Source organism: Pleurodeles waltl, chromosome 3_1, assembly GCF_031143425.1.
Source record: "Pleurodeles waltl isolate 20211129_DDA chromosome 3_1, aPleWal1.hap1.20221129, whole genome shotgun sequence".
Taxonomy (NCBI): domain Eukaryota; kingdom Metazoa; phylum Chordata; class Amphibia; order Caudata; family Salamandridae; genus Pleurodeles; species Pleurodeles waltl.
In genome coordinates, this window is record NC_090440.1 from 958,441,995 (window position 1) to 958,455,208 (window position 13,214).

General features: G+C 42.4%; 1 protein-coding gene across 3 annotated transcripts in view; it reads left to right on the forward strand.

Annotated features, from left to right (window-relative positions):
* Positions 1-13,214, forward strand: part of INPP5B (inositol polyphosphate-5-phosphatase B) — a 738,051-nt gene that overhangs the window by 401,133 nt on the left and 323,704 nt on the right. For all 3 annotated transcript variants that reach the window (XM_069223977.1, XM_069223978.1, XM_069223979.1), the window contains 2 exons: positions 3,437-3,553; positions 8,557-8,744. In XM_069223977.1, coding sequence (XP_069080078.1) covers positions 3,437-3,553; positions 8,557-8,744 — 305 coding nt within the window. The remainder of the gene's footprint in view (positions 1-3,436; positions 3,554-8,556; positions 8,745-13,214) is intronic.

Sequence of the window (13,214 nt, forward strand, 5' to 3'; positions counted from 1 at the left end):
CTAAAAATGTGCCAGCCATGCCAGCTGCCGTCTGGAGGGGGCAGAGCAAAAGAGGGGGGGTCCCAAAACAACAAAATTAGACCACATTTGACAGGAAGGTAGGTCATGGTCCAGAAAGTGACCATTTTGTGATTTGGTGTGAATCCATTCAGTGGTTTTCTTGTAGTTAACTGGAAAACAACTTTGTATATATAGAGACATGGATCCTCCTTGGATCCTGTGTGGGTTCAGAGGAAAAGCAAGGCCCTGGTTGTCAGGCCACAACCTGACAGAAAATTTGCAGCCGCCATTTTGTTTCTTGCATTGCCTGGGGGGGGTGGGAAAAAACAGTGTAAACATATAAGGGGTAAGGATACAGGTATCCTGACCCCATAGGACACATGGAGGGCTCCCTAACCCCTCATGGGCAAATAAATTGCCCTTTTTGTTCTGGCCGAATCGTGGATTTGTGGATCCTCCTCGGATTGGCCTGCCACAACCTGACACAAATATTAACGTGTGTGTTAAAAAAACATAGAGATTCACTGAAAAAAAAAGGTTACAGGGATGTTATAGTTAGGTTCTGAATTTACTTGTACATGAGCATAGAAATCCAGCAGTTATAGTTAGAGTTCTTTCAAGTAACCATAACTTGTGCCCTAAGGTAACTATAACTCGCACTTCTTGCAGGTGTTTTCCTGACTCTGATTATGCCCTGGGTACTGCTAACCAGTCACAGGGCCCATGCTCTGTGTAAAATCAGTATGCAAATAAGGCTAATTATAATTGGCTACCTACCTATAAGTCCCCAGTATATGGTAGGGCACATAGGTTTAGGGACCCCAGCTTAGGTAGTGCCCCTATAGGTGCACTGCTGAGGTGCCCAGTGTCATTTTAAAGTCAGGCCTGCCTTCATGGCTGCTTTCAAACTGAAGTTATATGCAAATTCGACTTTGGAAATAAAAGTACTTCCAAAGTCTTAAACTACCTTATTTTAACATATAACTCACCCCTAAGGTGTGCCCTATGTGCCCCTAGGGTTGGGTGCCATGTAACTATAAGCAGGGACCTTATAAAAAATAGTTTTATAAGCCCTGGTGAGGTAAAACAGCCAAATTCGGTTTTCCCTCACTGTAGTGAATGGCCTCCCTAGGCTAACATGGGGAGACTTTATTTTAATGAACAAAGGCCCCATAAGAGACAGATACCTTGAGTTTGGTATCAAATTAATTGTTATAATAAATCCCACAACTTGCTATTGTTGGACTTAATATAACTAGTGCGTGTAAGTAGTTTTAAAATTCTACCTAAAAGTTGCCAACTTCAGCTCTGTAGTGCCCCTTTCTGATTGGCCAGCCTCTGGCAGCTTGGCCAGGCTGCATTGATGAGGTGTGAAGTGGCCTGGGCTGAGCACAAAGGATGTGCCTGGGGTAGGAGATCTGCCACAGCAGATGGTGAAACAGGATGGGGGAGAGCAACCAAACTGGTCTTCAAAGGCAGGGAAGGACATTTGGAGTAGCTCAGGACCTCCCACATTTCCTGCAACCCCAGATAATTAGGTGCCCTCTTGATTAGATTAGGAGAGGGCAGGAGAGGGGTGTGTTTAGGATTTTTAGCCACACCAGTGCTGGCTCAGCCAGTTCTAATCTCCAAAAATCACTTTCAGCCACGTTGGATTTTTTAAGAATGTTGCTCCCTGGGTTTGATTTTTGCCACACTTCCCGGGATGTGGTCATCAAAGGGGGGAAGGAGCCTGCCTGTGATTGGACAACCAGGACCCCCCTGCTTTCCACCCCAGGAGCAAGGATAAATATAGCAGAGCTGCACCTACACCTCAGATCCCTACAAGGAACAAGACAAAGAAGAAAAAGGACTGCCCTGCTGGACCTCTGACCTGCACCTTGACTTTGCACTCTGAAGGACTGCACCAGCTGCATACTTGGGCTTCACCACTAAAAAGACTTTGCCTGTCTTCTACTGCTTCAAGAAGGGACTCCCTGTTTGCTTCAGGTACAAAGGAGATACCCAGAGTCCCCTGCATCAAGTCCTGCAAGAAGAGCCCAACTGACCAGTGGCCATTTAGGATTCTGACCAAGTGCATTCTGGGAATTGTAGTCCCAACTCTCAAGGAGCAACTCGGAGCTTCTGGAACCTTGGATCAAATTGTGGACACTTCAAGGACCCAAAAAGGACCTCTGGAAGAAGATCCAGAAGTTTGGAGATGTTTGGAACAACTCCATAAGTTGTAGAGGTACATTGTGGGAGTTGTGGTTCCTGACCCCAAGATGGAAACCAGAGCATCTGAACCCTTGGCTGTGCTGTAGATCACTTTCCTGGATCAAGAAACACTTCGAAAGTAAGTGTAACAGTGTTACCTCGTTGGTGGCCTGAACTCTGGACTTTGTCCCTGTCCAGTGTGATCTTTTTTTAACCCTTTGAGCGCTAGTTGGTTCTATGCGCTAGAAAACATTAATTCTTTAAAAAATCATATCTCTGGTTCCCCCTATCCGATTTGAATAATTTTTGTGTCATGAAGATAAAAATATAATCTATGTTTATACATTGGTGTTGGATTTTTATTGTGCTTTATGTTTTACTTATTTACTGCTTTGTGATTTTTAAATTCTTTACACACTTGTCTTCTAAGTTAAGCCTCGTTGCCAAGCTACCAAGGGTTGAGCTGGGTTTAATTTATTGAGACCTAATTGGGGGTTAGTGACCTGTTGCTAGATGTAGGTACTTACCTGCCCTTAACAATAATCCACTTTACAGTGTATGTGTGTGTGTGTGTGTGTGTATATGTTAAGTATTACGTACAATGTTGATATATATGTATATAATATTTAAGAAGGGCTCTGGAGTCGCCGCACGTGGGCGGAACTATTCAATGTTTATGACTTTGATGAGGATTCCCCTTGAAGAGTACTAGGATTACAGGTAAGCAATTTATCCTTCTCCTTAATCCACTTGACTAGGAAGTACCTAAGTGTTGTTGCAAAATCTCTGACTCTGGTGTCCTGTCAGGTGGTTGCAAACGTTATGGATCTCGACAAGCTAATGACACCCCCTACTTTGACTCTCTGCTGCTGCATGGTTGCAGTCCAAGATGAAAAATCCAAAATCGCAAGGGCTGCAATGGTGGAAACTGTGAACTGCACTTAGGCTAAAAAAAGCTGGCCTGCTATCAACAGTGCCCAAAAAAATCACTACAGGCACTGGTTCAGAAATGAGGTCTCCACTGTTTCATACACACTTCCCACAGCAATGGCATAATCCACAAGGTGAAATAAGGCAGAGGGTTGGCCCATATGCCCTGTCACATAAATATTACTATGCTCTAGATTGAGCCCTTTTGATGCTCCTCCACTGGGTATCCCAGATGTATTGTGTCTTCCTGTGTATATCCTCCAGCTCACAAAACCATTAAAATTAATTGTTTCTTTCATTTGTGTCTTAGATAAAGCTTATTCGCCTGGTGGGGATCATGCTCTTATTCTATGTGAGGAAGGAGCTTGCAGAGCATATTTCAGATGTGGAAGCAGAATCAGTTGGGACAGGAATTATGGGAAGGATGGTAAGACATTATTGGACTTGAAACTGGCTGTGATATTTAGTCATAAATTTAGTTTTTGGATTGCGGAAATATAGAGATGTTTATCACAAGTTAGTTAATCAAAAATAACGTCTACTCATTTGATTTTTGACTTGACATGGCTGCCGTAGAATAAAACTGGATATTTTTTTGTTTGAGGAAATTTGTGTTCACTGCATCTGCTTCATGTGTATGAATACCTTGGCTTATGCTTTCGTTAGATATAACACAACTATGATTTCCTGTTGTGATTAGTGCACAGTTGTGTAGCGGAGAGTAACAATCACATTCTGTGTTCTACAGTAGAGGTTCAGAAATATAGGTTTGCAGCTCAAAGCAGGACTTCAACTTGCAGAGCTCAATATTTTGCGCAGTGCTATCTGACAGTGGGAAAATGTTTTTTCAGTGACCCCCAGCTTTTGGAGACTTGTGGCTATCTTTTTGCATCTGTTGTGAAGCAATAGCTATATATGTGCTCAAATCCCATGCATTTGCAGGGTATCAGATAAAAATGGAATAAGGATCTTACATTTGTTGAGCCATGATGCTGATGATGGTGTGGTGCAGGGAGGTCGACAAGGCTCATGCCTGATTTTCAAACTATTAACATAAGATTCAATCAAATTTAATGAATACAAAAATGGAGCTCATTAACATAGTTTGTGATTATCCTGAAAATACAGTATAGCTCAGTCTCTCCAGGACCAATATTGGATATCCCTAGTGTGGAGCTTTAATGAGAACTGGCATCTATGCCAATGTTACTTTTTGTTGGTCTCTATACACAAAGGTGGTTAAGGTGCCCTCAGCAAAGAGCAGGGCTTATTTTATTAGTTTGGTAATGTTCACAAGTCCATTTTCGTGAACAAGATATCATTTCAAATAATCCAGAGTGAGGCATGAATTCCCTAGATTTGGTGTATGTATAATTCATGTAAAAATCTAACAAAACACTCCAGGTCAGTAGCAGCCATTCTTGCAGAAAACTGTATCAAATTGTATTGTGCTGTATTGCAGCATTTCTATAGCACTTCCCTTCCTCATATTGAGATCCCAAAGTGCTTTGCAGATCATTGGTTGTGATCCTGAAGTGCATGGATCTGAGACAGGTGTTGATAGAAGTGGCATCTGAGAGTGTTGAACGTTATTGTCAAGCGAAGTTCCCAGACTGTCTGCTCCATAAATGCCACAATAGCATATAAGCACATTTTATGCATGTTGCAAAAACCAAAGAAGTGTTGAGATTGATTTCCAAGCATCATATACAAACCAGTCAGAGTTGAGTTCTGTAGTCCTGGTTAATTACAAAGCCAACACCTGATGACTGTTCTGAATTGCAAGCCTGGTAAAATCCAGGACTTGAAGACTTTTCTGAATGCAAGTGTCTTTGCATAGCTCTGATTTTCTTGGATGGTTTATGCCATAGTTTGCATGTTTATGTGTAGGAGCTGTTACCTCCTGCATGGGTTTCAAGTGGCAATTACTAGCAGTGGATTCATTCTGGATCTGAGGCTTCACTTTTGTTGAATAGTCAGTGTTTTGATTGTATGATTCTGGATTTCAGCCCAAACACTGACTGACGTACGATGCAGAGGGATTTGAAGTATATTTTTCTAGCTGCAGGTAACCAGTGTAATGATTTGACCTCGGGAAAGTTAGCAACTTATTTTAGCTGCAGTATTCTGTATTCTCTATAGTTTACTGATTTATTTTTTAATGAGTGCAATCTAGAGTCTGTTTGCTTAATACATTCTTAATATAGTTAGCACCAGCTATCTTTATATTCTATATAAGAGCCCTAAAAATGGGTAAACGTGTCATAGGATTCTCATTGTGTAGAAAGACATAACTTTGTTTACTTGTAATTGACAAGAGAGACTGGAGTCTATAATCACTCCAAGTTTTATTACTTAGGCTGAGGTGGTAGGTGGCTGTCTCATTTTCTGTGGTCAAGAGCATATGGGGTTATAGTTTTGCTAGAGTCCATAGGTAAGAATTTCTGTTTTCGAGGAGTTAAGTTTGAGATGATTCTCTAGAATTTATTTTTTCCACAGCCAATAGGCGCTCCGAGAGTCTTGAAGTTTTGACCTTTGTGGGATTTTTGAGCTTGAAGATGATCAGAGTGTCATCAGCATTGGTTGATATTAAAGAGTAAAGGTGCAATGGTTGAGCCTTGTGGGATACTAAATGAGTTGAAGTATAGTACAGAGTAGAATGGTGGTAGGGAGGCAATTTGGGCCAATCCTTGAGGAAAGATTTTATTTAGTTGATAAATCCGCTTGTATCACAAAGTCATTTAGATTCTGGACTAATACTGGTGATCAACTGTGTCAAAAGCTGATGACAATTGATGTCATAGTAGAAAAGCAACCCCCGTTCATAAAGTTGTTCCAGGTGCTGATTTATTGCTTTTTACTGGGTTGAATCCATTCTGCCTGACAGTAGTGTTTTTGGGTGCTTTTTCAATGAATTTTTCTAAGGGACCACCGGTTTGTTATTAATGGGAAATCTTGGCTGACCCTTGTTTCTTTATAATAAGTTTAATATATTTCGTTTTTTAGTCATTTGAGAATTTACCAATTTACAGGGAAGAGCTGATCTCTTTTGCATTCATGGCAGCAGAAGACTCAAGTAGGACTGACTGAAAAATATTAGTGGGGCAAGGATCCATTATAGAACCAGCCAGGTTTAAGGCTATGATTATGTTTGAGGTTTCTTTATGTGTTAAATGGTTCAAAAATCACAGGACTAGCTGACTGCTTAAAGCAGCTCAGCTTGATATCATGAGTTTTGGGAAGGATTTGCTTGTTTTTGAATGGATTTATGCTTAGAAGTTTGCTAGGGCATTGCAGAGTTCCTCAGAGTGCTTAACATTTATTAAACACTGGAAAATCTAGAATTCAGATAAAGACAACAAAGAAATGGTCTATTAGCACTGGTATTGGCCCACTGTTGTCAGCTTTCCAAAGTCTTAATCCGCACCTTGTGACTCTCCTTCTCTCATGCCTCTCAACTGGGGGGAATTCTCCTCTGCTCCTGCCAACCTCGCCTCTTCCAAGCAAGGAAAAGCAGTTTGACAGATCCCAAGACAAATCGAGAGCTAAAGGCTAACCACTTTCACAGCGCCAGTGTACATACACAGAAAAAGCAGTGAAAGGCACCCAAGCTTTGGAGGTGCGAGGGGTCGCAAACTTCCTGCTTTACCAGGAGACTGCTTTTTTCCATTGAGACATTCCACGCTCATGAGTTGAAATGTTCCTATATCTTCCCATAATGGGCTGTACCAAGCAATCAAGGTCCACCCTTTGTTATAGTGCCTCGTCTTCAGCTCAGGCTTATAACAGAGTGGGCTTTTAATGAGCAGTACTTCTTGCTATGACTGGCTCTATTAGAATGTTGGTAAAACTAAGGAACTCATTGACAACTGAGGTTCTTTGGTTGGGAATGTGGTTTGTGCAATGCTCTGTGCCTGTTGTAACGTGTTGGTTTTTGATGGAGAGTCTATAGATTTTTTTTTGATTTTTTTTTTTTTGCAGGTGCTTTTTATCTCTAGTTTCAATGTTTTCCTCCGGTGTCTTTCTGAGCAGTCGGTGGGGAGGTTGAGATACAAGTAGATTACCTCCAATTTCTTCTAGCATCTGAGAGCTGTGGTTTTATTAGAGCCTATAGCATGGTTGTTGTGCAAATGATCAGCAAAATCTGGATGATGAGATGATCAATCTAATCAATTAGGCGGCTGTTAGTGACCGAATAAAGTTATTGGGGTAAAGACAACATGACGTCTGTGGCCCGATTGCTTCAGTGTCGAATAATAGGCATGAGGTATGGCTTAGTTGTGGTTTGTTGAGCCAAATGTTGAGGTCCCCTACCATGCATATGTTGTTGTGATTTTTAGTAGTAGAAAATTGCTGGGCCTACGCTTAACCGCCTCAACAAAAGCCAGTTGCCCAATCCAGTTTATTAGATTAGTCAACAATAGCTGTATTTGTTGGGTGCTTTCAACTAATCTAAACTAAATTATTGTAGTTTGGATTATTTGAATGCTCCAAACAAATACAGTTATTCATGATTTACAGTAGTGTCCGCTGTTGAGTTCAGAAGGCCACTTGTGAAAGGAATGGAGGTGAGAAGGTCACAAGAGGAGAGCGGCAATGTTACATTGTTTTTCATTCCGTAACTATGAAATTCTCTCAGTTGCACATAGACATTGACTTTTGTGGTTCAAGTTTGAAATCGTATATTAGTTCTTAGATATAATTTCTGTTTTTGCTTGGAGATATTGCATTTATTAGTAAGCATAAAAGGTGGTTGGGGTCGATTTTGTGCATGTTTGAGGTTAGAGACTTTTTCAATCAGGTTGAATAATAGACTTTTGCAAAGGAGCAAATATTGGTCTGATTACTGGAGTTTTCCATACGTAGCTTTGAAGGCTTGTTGACAGTCATGCCGCTTAAAAATAATTTAGTTTTGTGGTGGGTAGTGTTGCACTGTTATGTGGAGGGGGGACAGATGTTTTTCACTTTATTTTGCCACTTGTGTTGCTGTTCATGTTGTAACTCATCTTATAGCTCATTTGGAAGCACTGGCCAGTGTGGTAACTAAGGCGATGAGCATGATCTGTCACACAAATCATCCATTTCCTCCTGTCGGGCGATTAGTGTTGTTACTGGCTTTGGTAGATAGGGAGAAAGATTTTCAGTAAGAGTTCTATGAGGAGAGTAGACTGAAGGGTGGTTGAAAGCAGAGGAAGAGGGTAGATAAAAAGAGGTTGAAGGGGTAGGGAGCAATGGGTGGAGAAAGTAGGATGTGAAGGTGAAGATGGGATAGAACTCTTCAAAAGAGTTGGGTGGTTTTTGTTGAAAAACTTTAGCAGCAATGTTTTATATTATTTAATTAGATCTGTTTTTTTTTTTGTACTGAATTCTCTGAAGTATGCCTATTCTGTTGTTTCACAATGTGATTGATTTTATTTGATTTGTTTACAGGGGAATAAAGGTGGAGTTTCCGTTAGGTTCAAGTTTCATAACACAAATATATGTGTTGTAAACTCGCACCTGGCAGCTCATGTAGAGGAGTATGAACGAAGAAACCAAGACTTCAGAGACATCTGTTCCAGAATGCATTTCTCACTATATGATTCACAGTCTTCTCCGCTAACCATACGAAAACATGAGTATGTTTCAGGTTCTGCTATTTACTGTCTGCTAAACTCATTTGAATGAGCCTTTTTTTCTGGCACATATACCTGCCTCTTGTTTGTCAGACTCTTAGTGAATGACTCCATCTGTTTCCCACTTTACGCACTAAACAGGTGCATTATATATTATAATGACCATCACCATGTACGCAACCCTAAGCATAGAGTGTGCAGATTTCTTTAGCTTTCATTAACCAATTAACATGTTTGTAGTATGTAAGTTACATGGGTGAAAATGTTAGTGATAAAACTGATTATACCAACACTGACTAGGCACAGTGGTATAATGTTTGCAGGACCAAATTGTACCAGAAGTGATATCACAGGTCCTTTGTTACCCTCCCCTCTTCCTAATTTTTTTTCTACATTTTGTACTTTATTCCGAAAATATCTTTGTTTAGACCTAGATTTTTCATCACAGGCGTGTTTCTAAACAGATTTGTAATTTACCAAAAACATCTTACTTAAATATACAATAATACAAAATCTAAACGTGCTGACTTTCAAAACATAACCGGGCTGATAAAGATGTTAACAGGTACCATAGAGGTAGCATTGTTACCTATGAGTGCCAACACGGTCCCTCCTCCCCACCACCCCATGCTTAAGAAATGTATGTTAATAAAAAATTACATATCTTTTTCATGTATAGTAATTTGAACTAGTGCAAAAAAAAAGGGAGCACACTGCCTCACACTCCAGCAAAAAGTTGGCCCCAATGCATCTTGATAAATGCAGTCAGATTAATTTCACATTAACAAAAGTAATCAAAGTCTTTCACCTTAGTAGGTGCAGCAAGTGCTGTGTATCTCTGGACACGTGTTTCTGGGTTTCGCCCGTCATCAGCAGAGAGCAGCATATTTTGTGGGGTTGCTTGAAATGCCACCAAACGTCTTCTCAGGTTTATGTACCACTCTGGTGTGCAGGTGCCTCACCAAGGCTCGTCAGCCCGTTAGCTCAAGGGAGCCGTCATTCGACACAGTGCAAAAAAAAAGGGGGAAAAAAAAGGGGAGCACACTGCCTCACACTCCAGCAAAAAGTTGGCCCCAATGCATCTTGATAAATGCAGTCAGATTAATTTCACATTAACAAAAGTAATCAAAGTCTTTCACCTTAGTAGGTGCAGCAAGTGCTGTGTATCTCTGGACACGTGTTTCTGGGTTTCGCCCGTCATCAGCAGAGAGCAGCATATTTTGTGGGGTTGCTTGAAATGCCACCAAACGTCTTCTCAGGTTTATGTACCACTCTGGTGTGCAGGTGCCTCACCAAGGCTCGTCAGCCCGTTAGCTCAAGGGAGCCGTCATTCGACACAGTGCAAAAAAAAAAGGGAGCACACTGCCTCACACTCCAGCAAAAAGTTGGCCCCAATGCATCTTGATAAATGCAGTCAGATTAATTTCACATTAACAAAAGTAATCAAAGTCTTTCACCTTAGTAGGTGCAGCAAGTGCTGTGTATCTCTGGACACGTGTTTCTGGGTTTCGCCCGTCATCAGCAGAGAGCAGCATATTTTGTGGGGTTGCTTGAAATGCCACCAAACGTCTTCTCAGGTTTATGTACCACTCTGGTGTGCAGGTGCCTCACCAAGGCTCGTCAGCCCGTTAGCTCAAGGGAGCCGTCATTCGACACAGTGCAAAAAAAAAGGGAGCACACTGCCTCACACTCCAGCAAAAAGTTGGCCCCAATGCATCTTGATAAATGCAGTCAGATTAATTTCACATTAACAAAAGTAATCAAAGTCTTTCACCTTAGTAGGTGCAGCAAGTGCTGTGTATCTCTGGACACGTGTTTCTGGGTTTCGCCCGTCATCAGCAGAGAGCAGCATATTTTGTGGGGTTGCTTGAAATGCCACCAAACGTCTTCTCAGGTTTATGTACCACTCTGGTGTGCAGGTGCCTCACCAAGGCTCGTCAGCCCGTTAGCTCAAGGGAGCCGTCATTCGACACAGTGCAAAAAAAAAGGGAGCACACTGCCTCACACTCCAGCAAAAAGTTGGCCCCAATGCATCTTGATAAATGCAGTCAGATTAATTTCACATTAACAAAAGTAATCAAAGTCTTTCACCTTAGTAGGTGCAGCAAGTGCTGTGTATCTCTGGACACGTGTTTCTGGGTTTCGCCCGTCATCAGCAGAGAGCAGCATATTTTGTGGGGTTGCTTGAAATGCCACCAAACGTCTTCTCAGGTTTATGTACCACTCTGGTGTGCAGGTGCCTCACCAAGGCTCGTCAGCCCGTTAGCTCAAGGGAGCCGTCATTCGACACAGTGCAAAAAAAAAGGGAGCACACTGCCTCACACTCCAGCAAAAAGTTGGCCCCAATGCATCTTGATAAATGCAGTCAGATTAATTTCACATTAACAAAAGTAATCAAAGTCTTTCACCTTAGTAGGTGCAGCAAGTGCTGTGTATCTCTGGACACGTGTTTCTGGGTTTCGCCCGTCATCAGCAGAGAGCAGCATATTTTGTGGGGTTGCTTGAAATGCCACCAAACGTCTTCTCAGGTTTATGTACCACTCTGGTGTGCAGGTGCCTCACCAAGGCTCGTCAGCCCGTTAGCTCAAGGGAGCCGTCATTCGACACAGTGCAAAAAAAAAGGGAGCACACTGCCTCACACTCCAGCAAAAAGTTGGCCCCAATGCATCTTGATAAATGCAGTCAGATTAATTTCACATTAACAAAAGTAATCAAAGTCTTTCACCTTAGTAGGTGCAGCAAGTGCTGTGTATCTCTGGACACGTGTTTCTGGGTTTCGCCCGTCATCAGCAGAGAGCAGCATATTTTGTGGGGTTGCTTGAAATGCCACCAAACGTCTTCTCAGGTTTATGTACCACTCTGGTGTGCAGGTGCCTCACCAAGGCTCGTCAGCCCGTTAGCTCAAGGGAGCCGTCATTCGACACAGTGCAAAAAAAAAGGGAGCACACTGCCTCACACTCCAGCAAAAAGTTGGCCCCAATGCATCTTGATAAATGCAGTCAGATTAATTTCACATTAACAAAAGTAATCAAAGTCTTTCACCTTAGTAGGTGCAGCAAGTGCTGTGTATCTCTGGACACGTGTTTCTGGGTTTCGCCCGTCATCAGCAGAGAGCAGCATATTTTGTGGGGTTGCTTGAAATGCCACCAAACGTCTTCTCAGGTTTATGTACCACTCTGGTGTGCAGGTGCCTCACCAAGGCTCGTCAGCCCGTTAGCTCAAGGGAGCCGTCATTCGACACAGTGCAAAAAAAAAAGGGAGCACACTGCCTCACACTCCAGCAAAAAGTTGGCCCCAATGCATCTTGATAAATGCAGTCAGATTAATTTCACATTAACAAAAGTAATCAAAGTCTTTCACCTTAGTAGGTGCAGCAAGTGCTGTGTATCTCTGGACACGTGTTTCTGGGTTTCGCCCGTCATCAGCAGAGAGCAGCATATTTTGTGGGGTTGCTTGAAATGCCACCAAACGTCTTCTCAGGTTTATGTACCACTCTGGTGTGCAGGTGCCTCACCAAGGCTCGTCAGCCCGTTAGCTCAAGGGAGCCGTCATTCGACACAGTGCAAAAAAAAAGGGAGCACACTGCCTCACACTCCAGCAAAAAGTTGGCCCCAATGCATCTTGATAAATGCAGTCAGATTAATTTCACATTAACAAAAGTAATCAAAGTCTTTCACCTTAGTAGGTGCAGCAAGTGCTGTGTATCTCTGGACACGTGTTTCTGGGTTTCGCCCGTCATCAGCAGAGAGCAGCATATTTTGTGGGGTTGCTTGAAATGCCACCAAACGTCTTCTCAGGTTTATGTACCACTCTGGTGTGCAGGTGCCTCACCAAGGCTCGTCAGCCCGTTAGCTCAAGGGAGCCGTCATTCGACACAGTGCAAAAAAAAAGGGAGCACACTGCCTCACACTCCAGCAAAAAGTTGGCCCCAATGCATCTTGATAAATGCAGTCAGATTAATTTCACATTAACAAAAGTAATCAAAGTCTTTCACCTTAGTAGGTGCAGCAAGTGCTGTGTATCTCTGGACACGTGTTTCTGGGTTTCGCCCGTCATCAGCAGAGTGCAGCATATTTTGTGGGGTTGCTTGAAATGCCACCAAACGTCTTCTCAGGTTTATGTACCACTCTGGTGTGCAGGTGCCTCACCAAGGCTCGTCAGCCCGTTAGCTCAAGGGAGCCGTCATTCGACACAGTGCAAAAAAAAAGGGAGCACACTGCCTCACACTCCAGCAAAAAGTTGGCCCCAATGCATCTTGATAAATGCAGTCAGATTAATTTCACATTAACAAAAGTAATCAAAGTCTTTCACCTTAGTAGGTGCAGCAAGTGCTGTGTATCTCTGGACACGTGTTTCTGGGTTTCGCCCGTCATCAGCAGAGAGCAGCATATTTTGTGGGGTTGCTTGAAATGCCACCAAACGTCTTCTCAGGTTTATGTACCACTCTGGTGTGCAGGTGCCTCACCAAGGCTC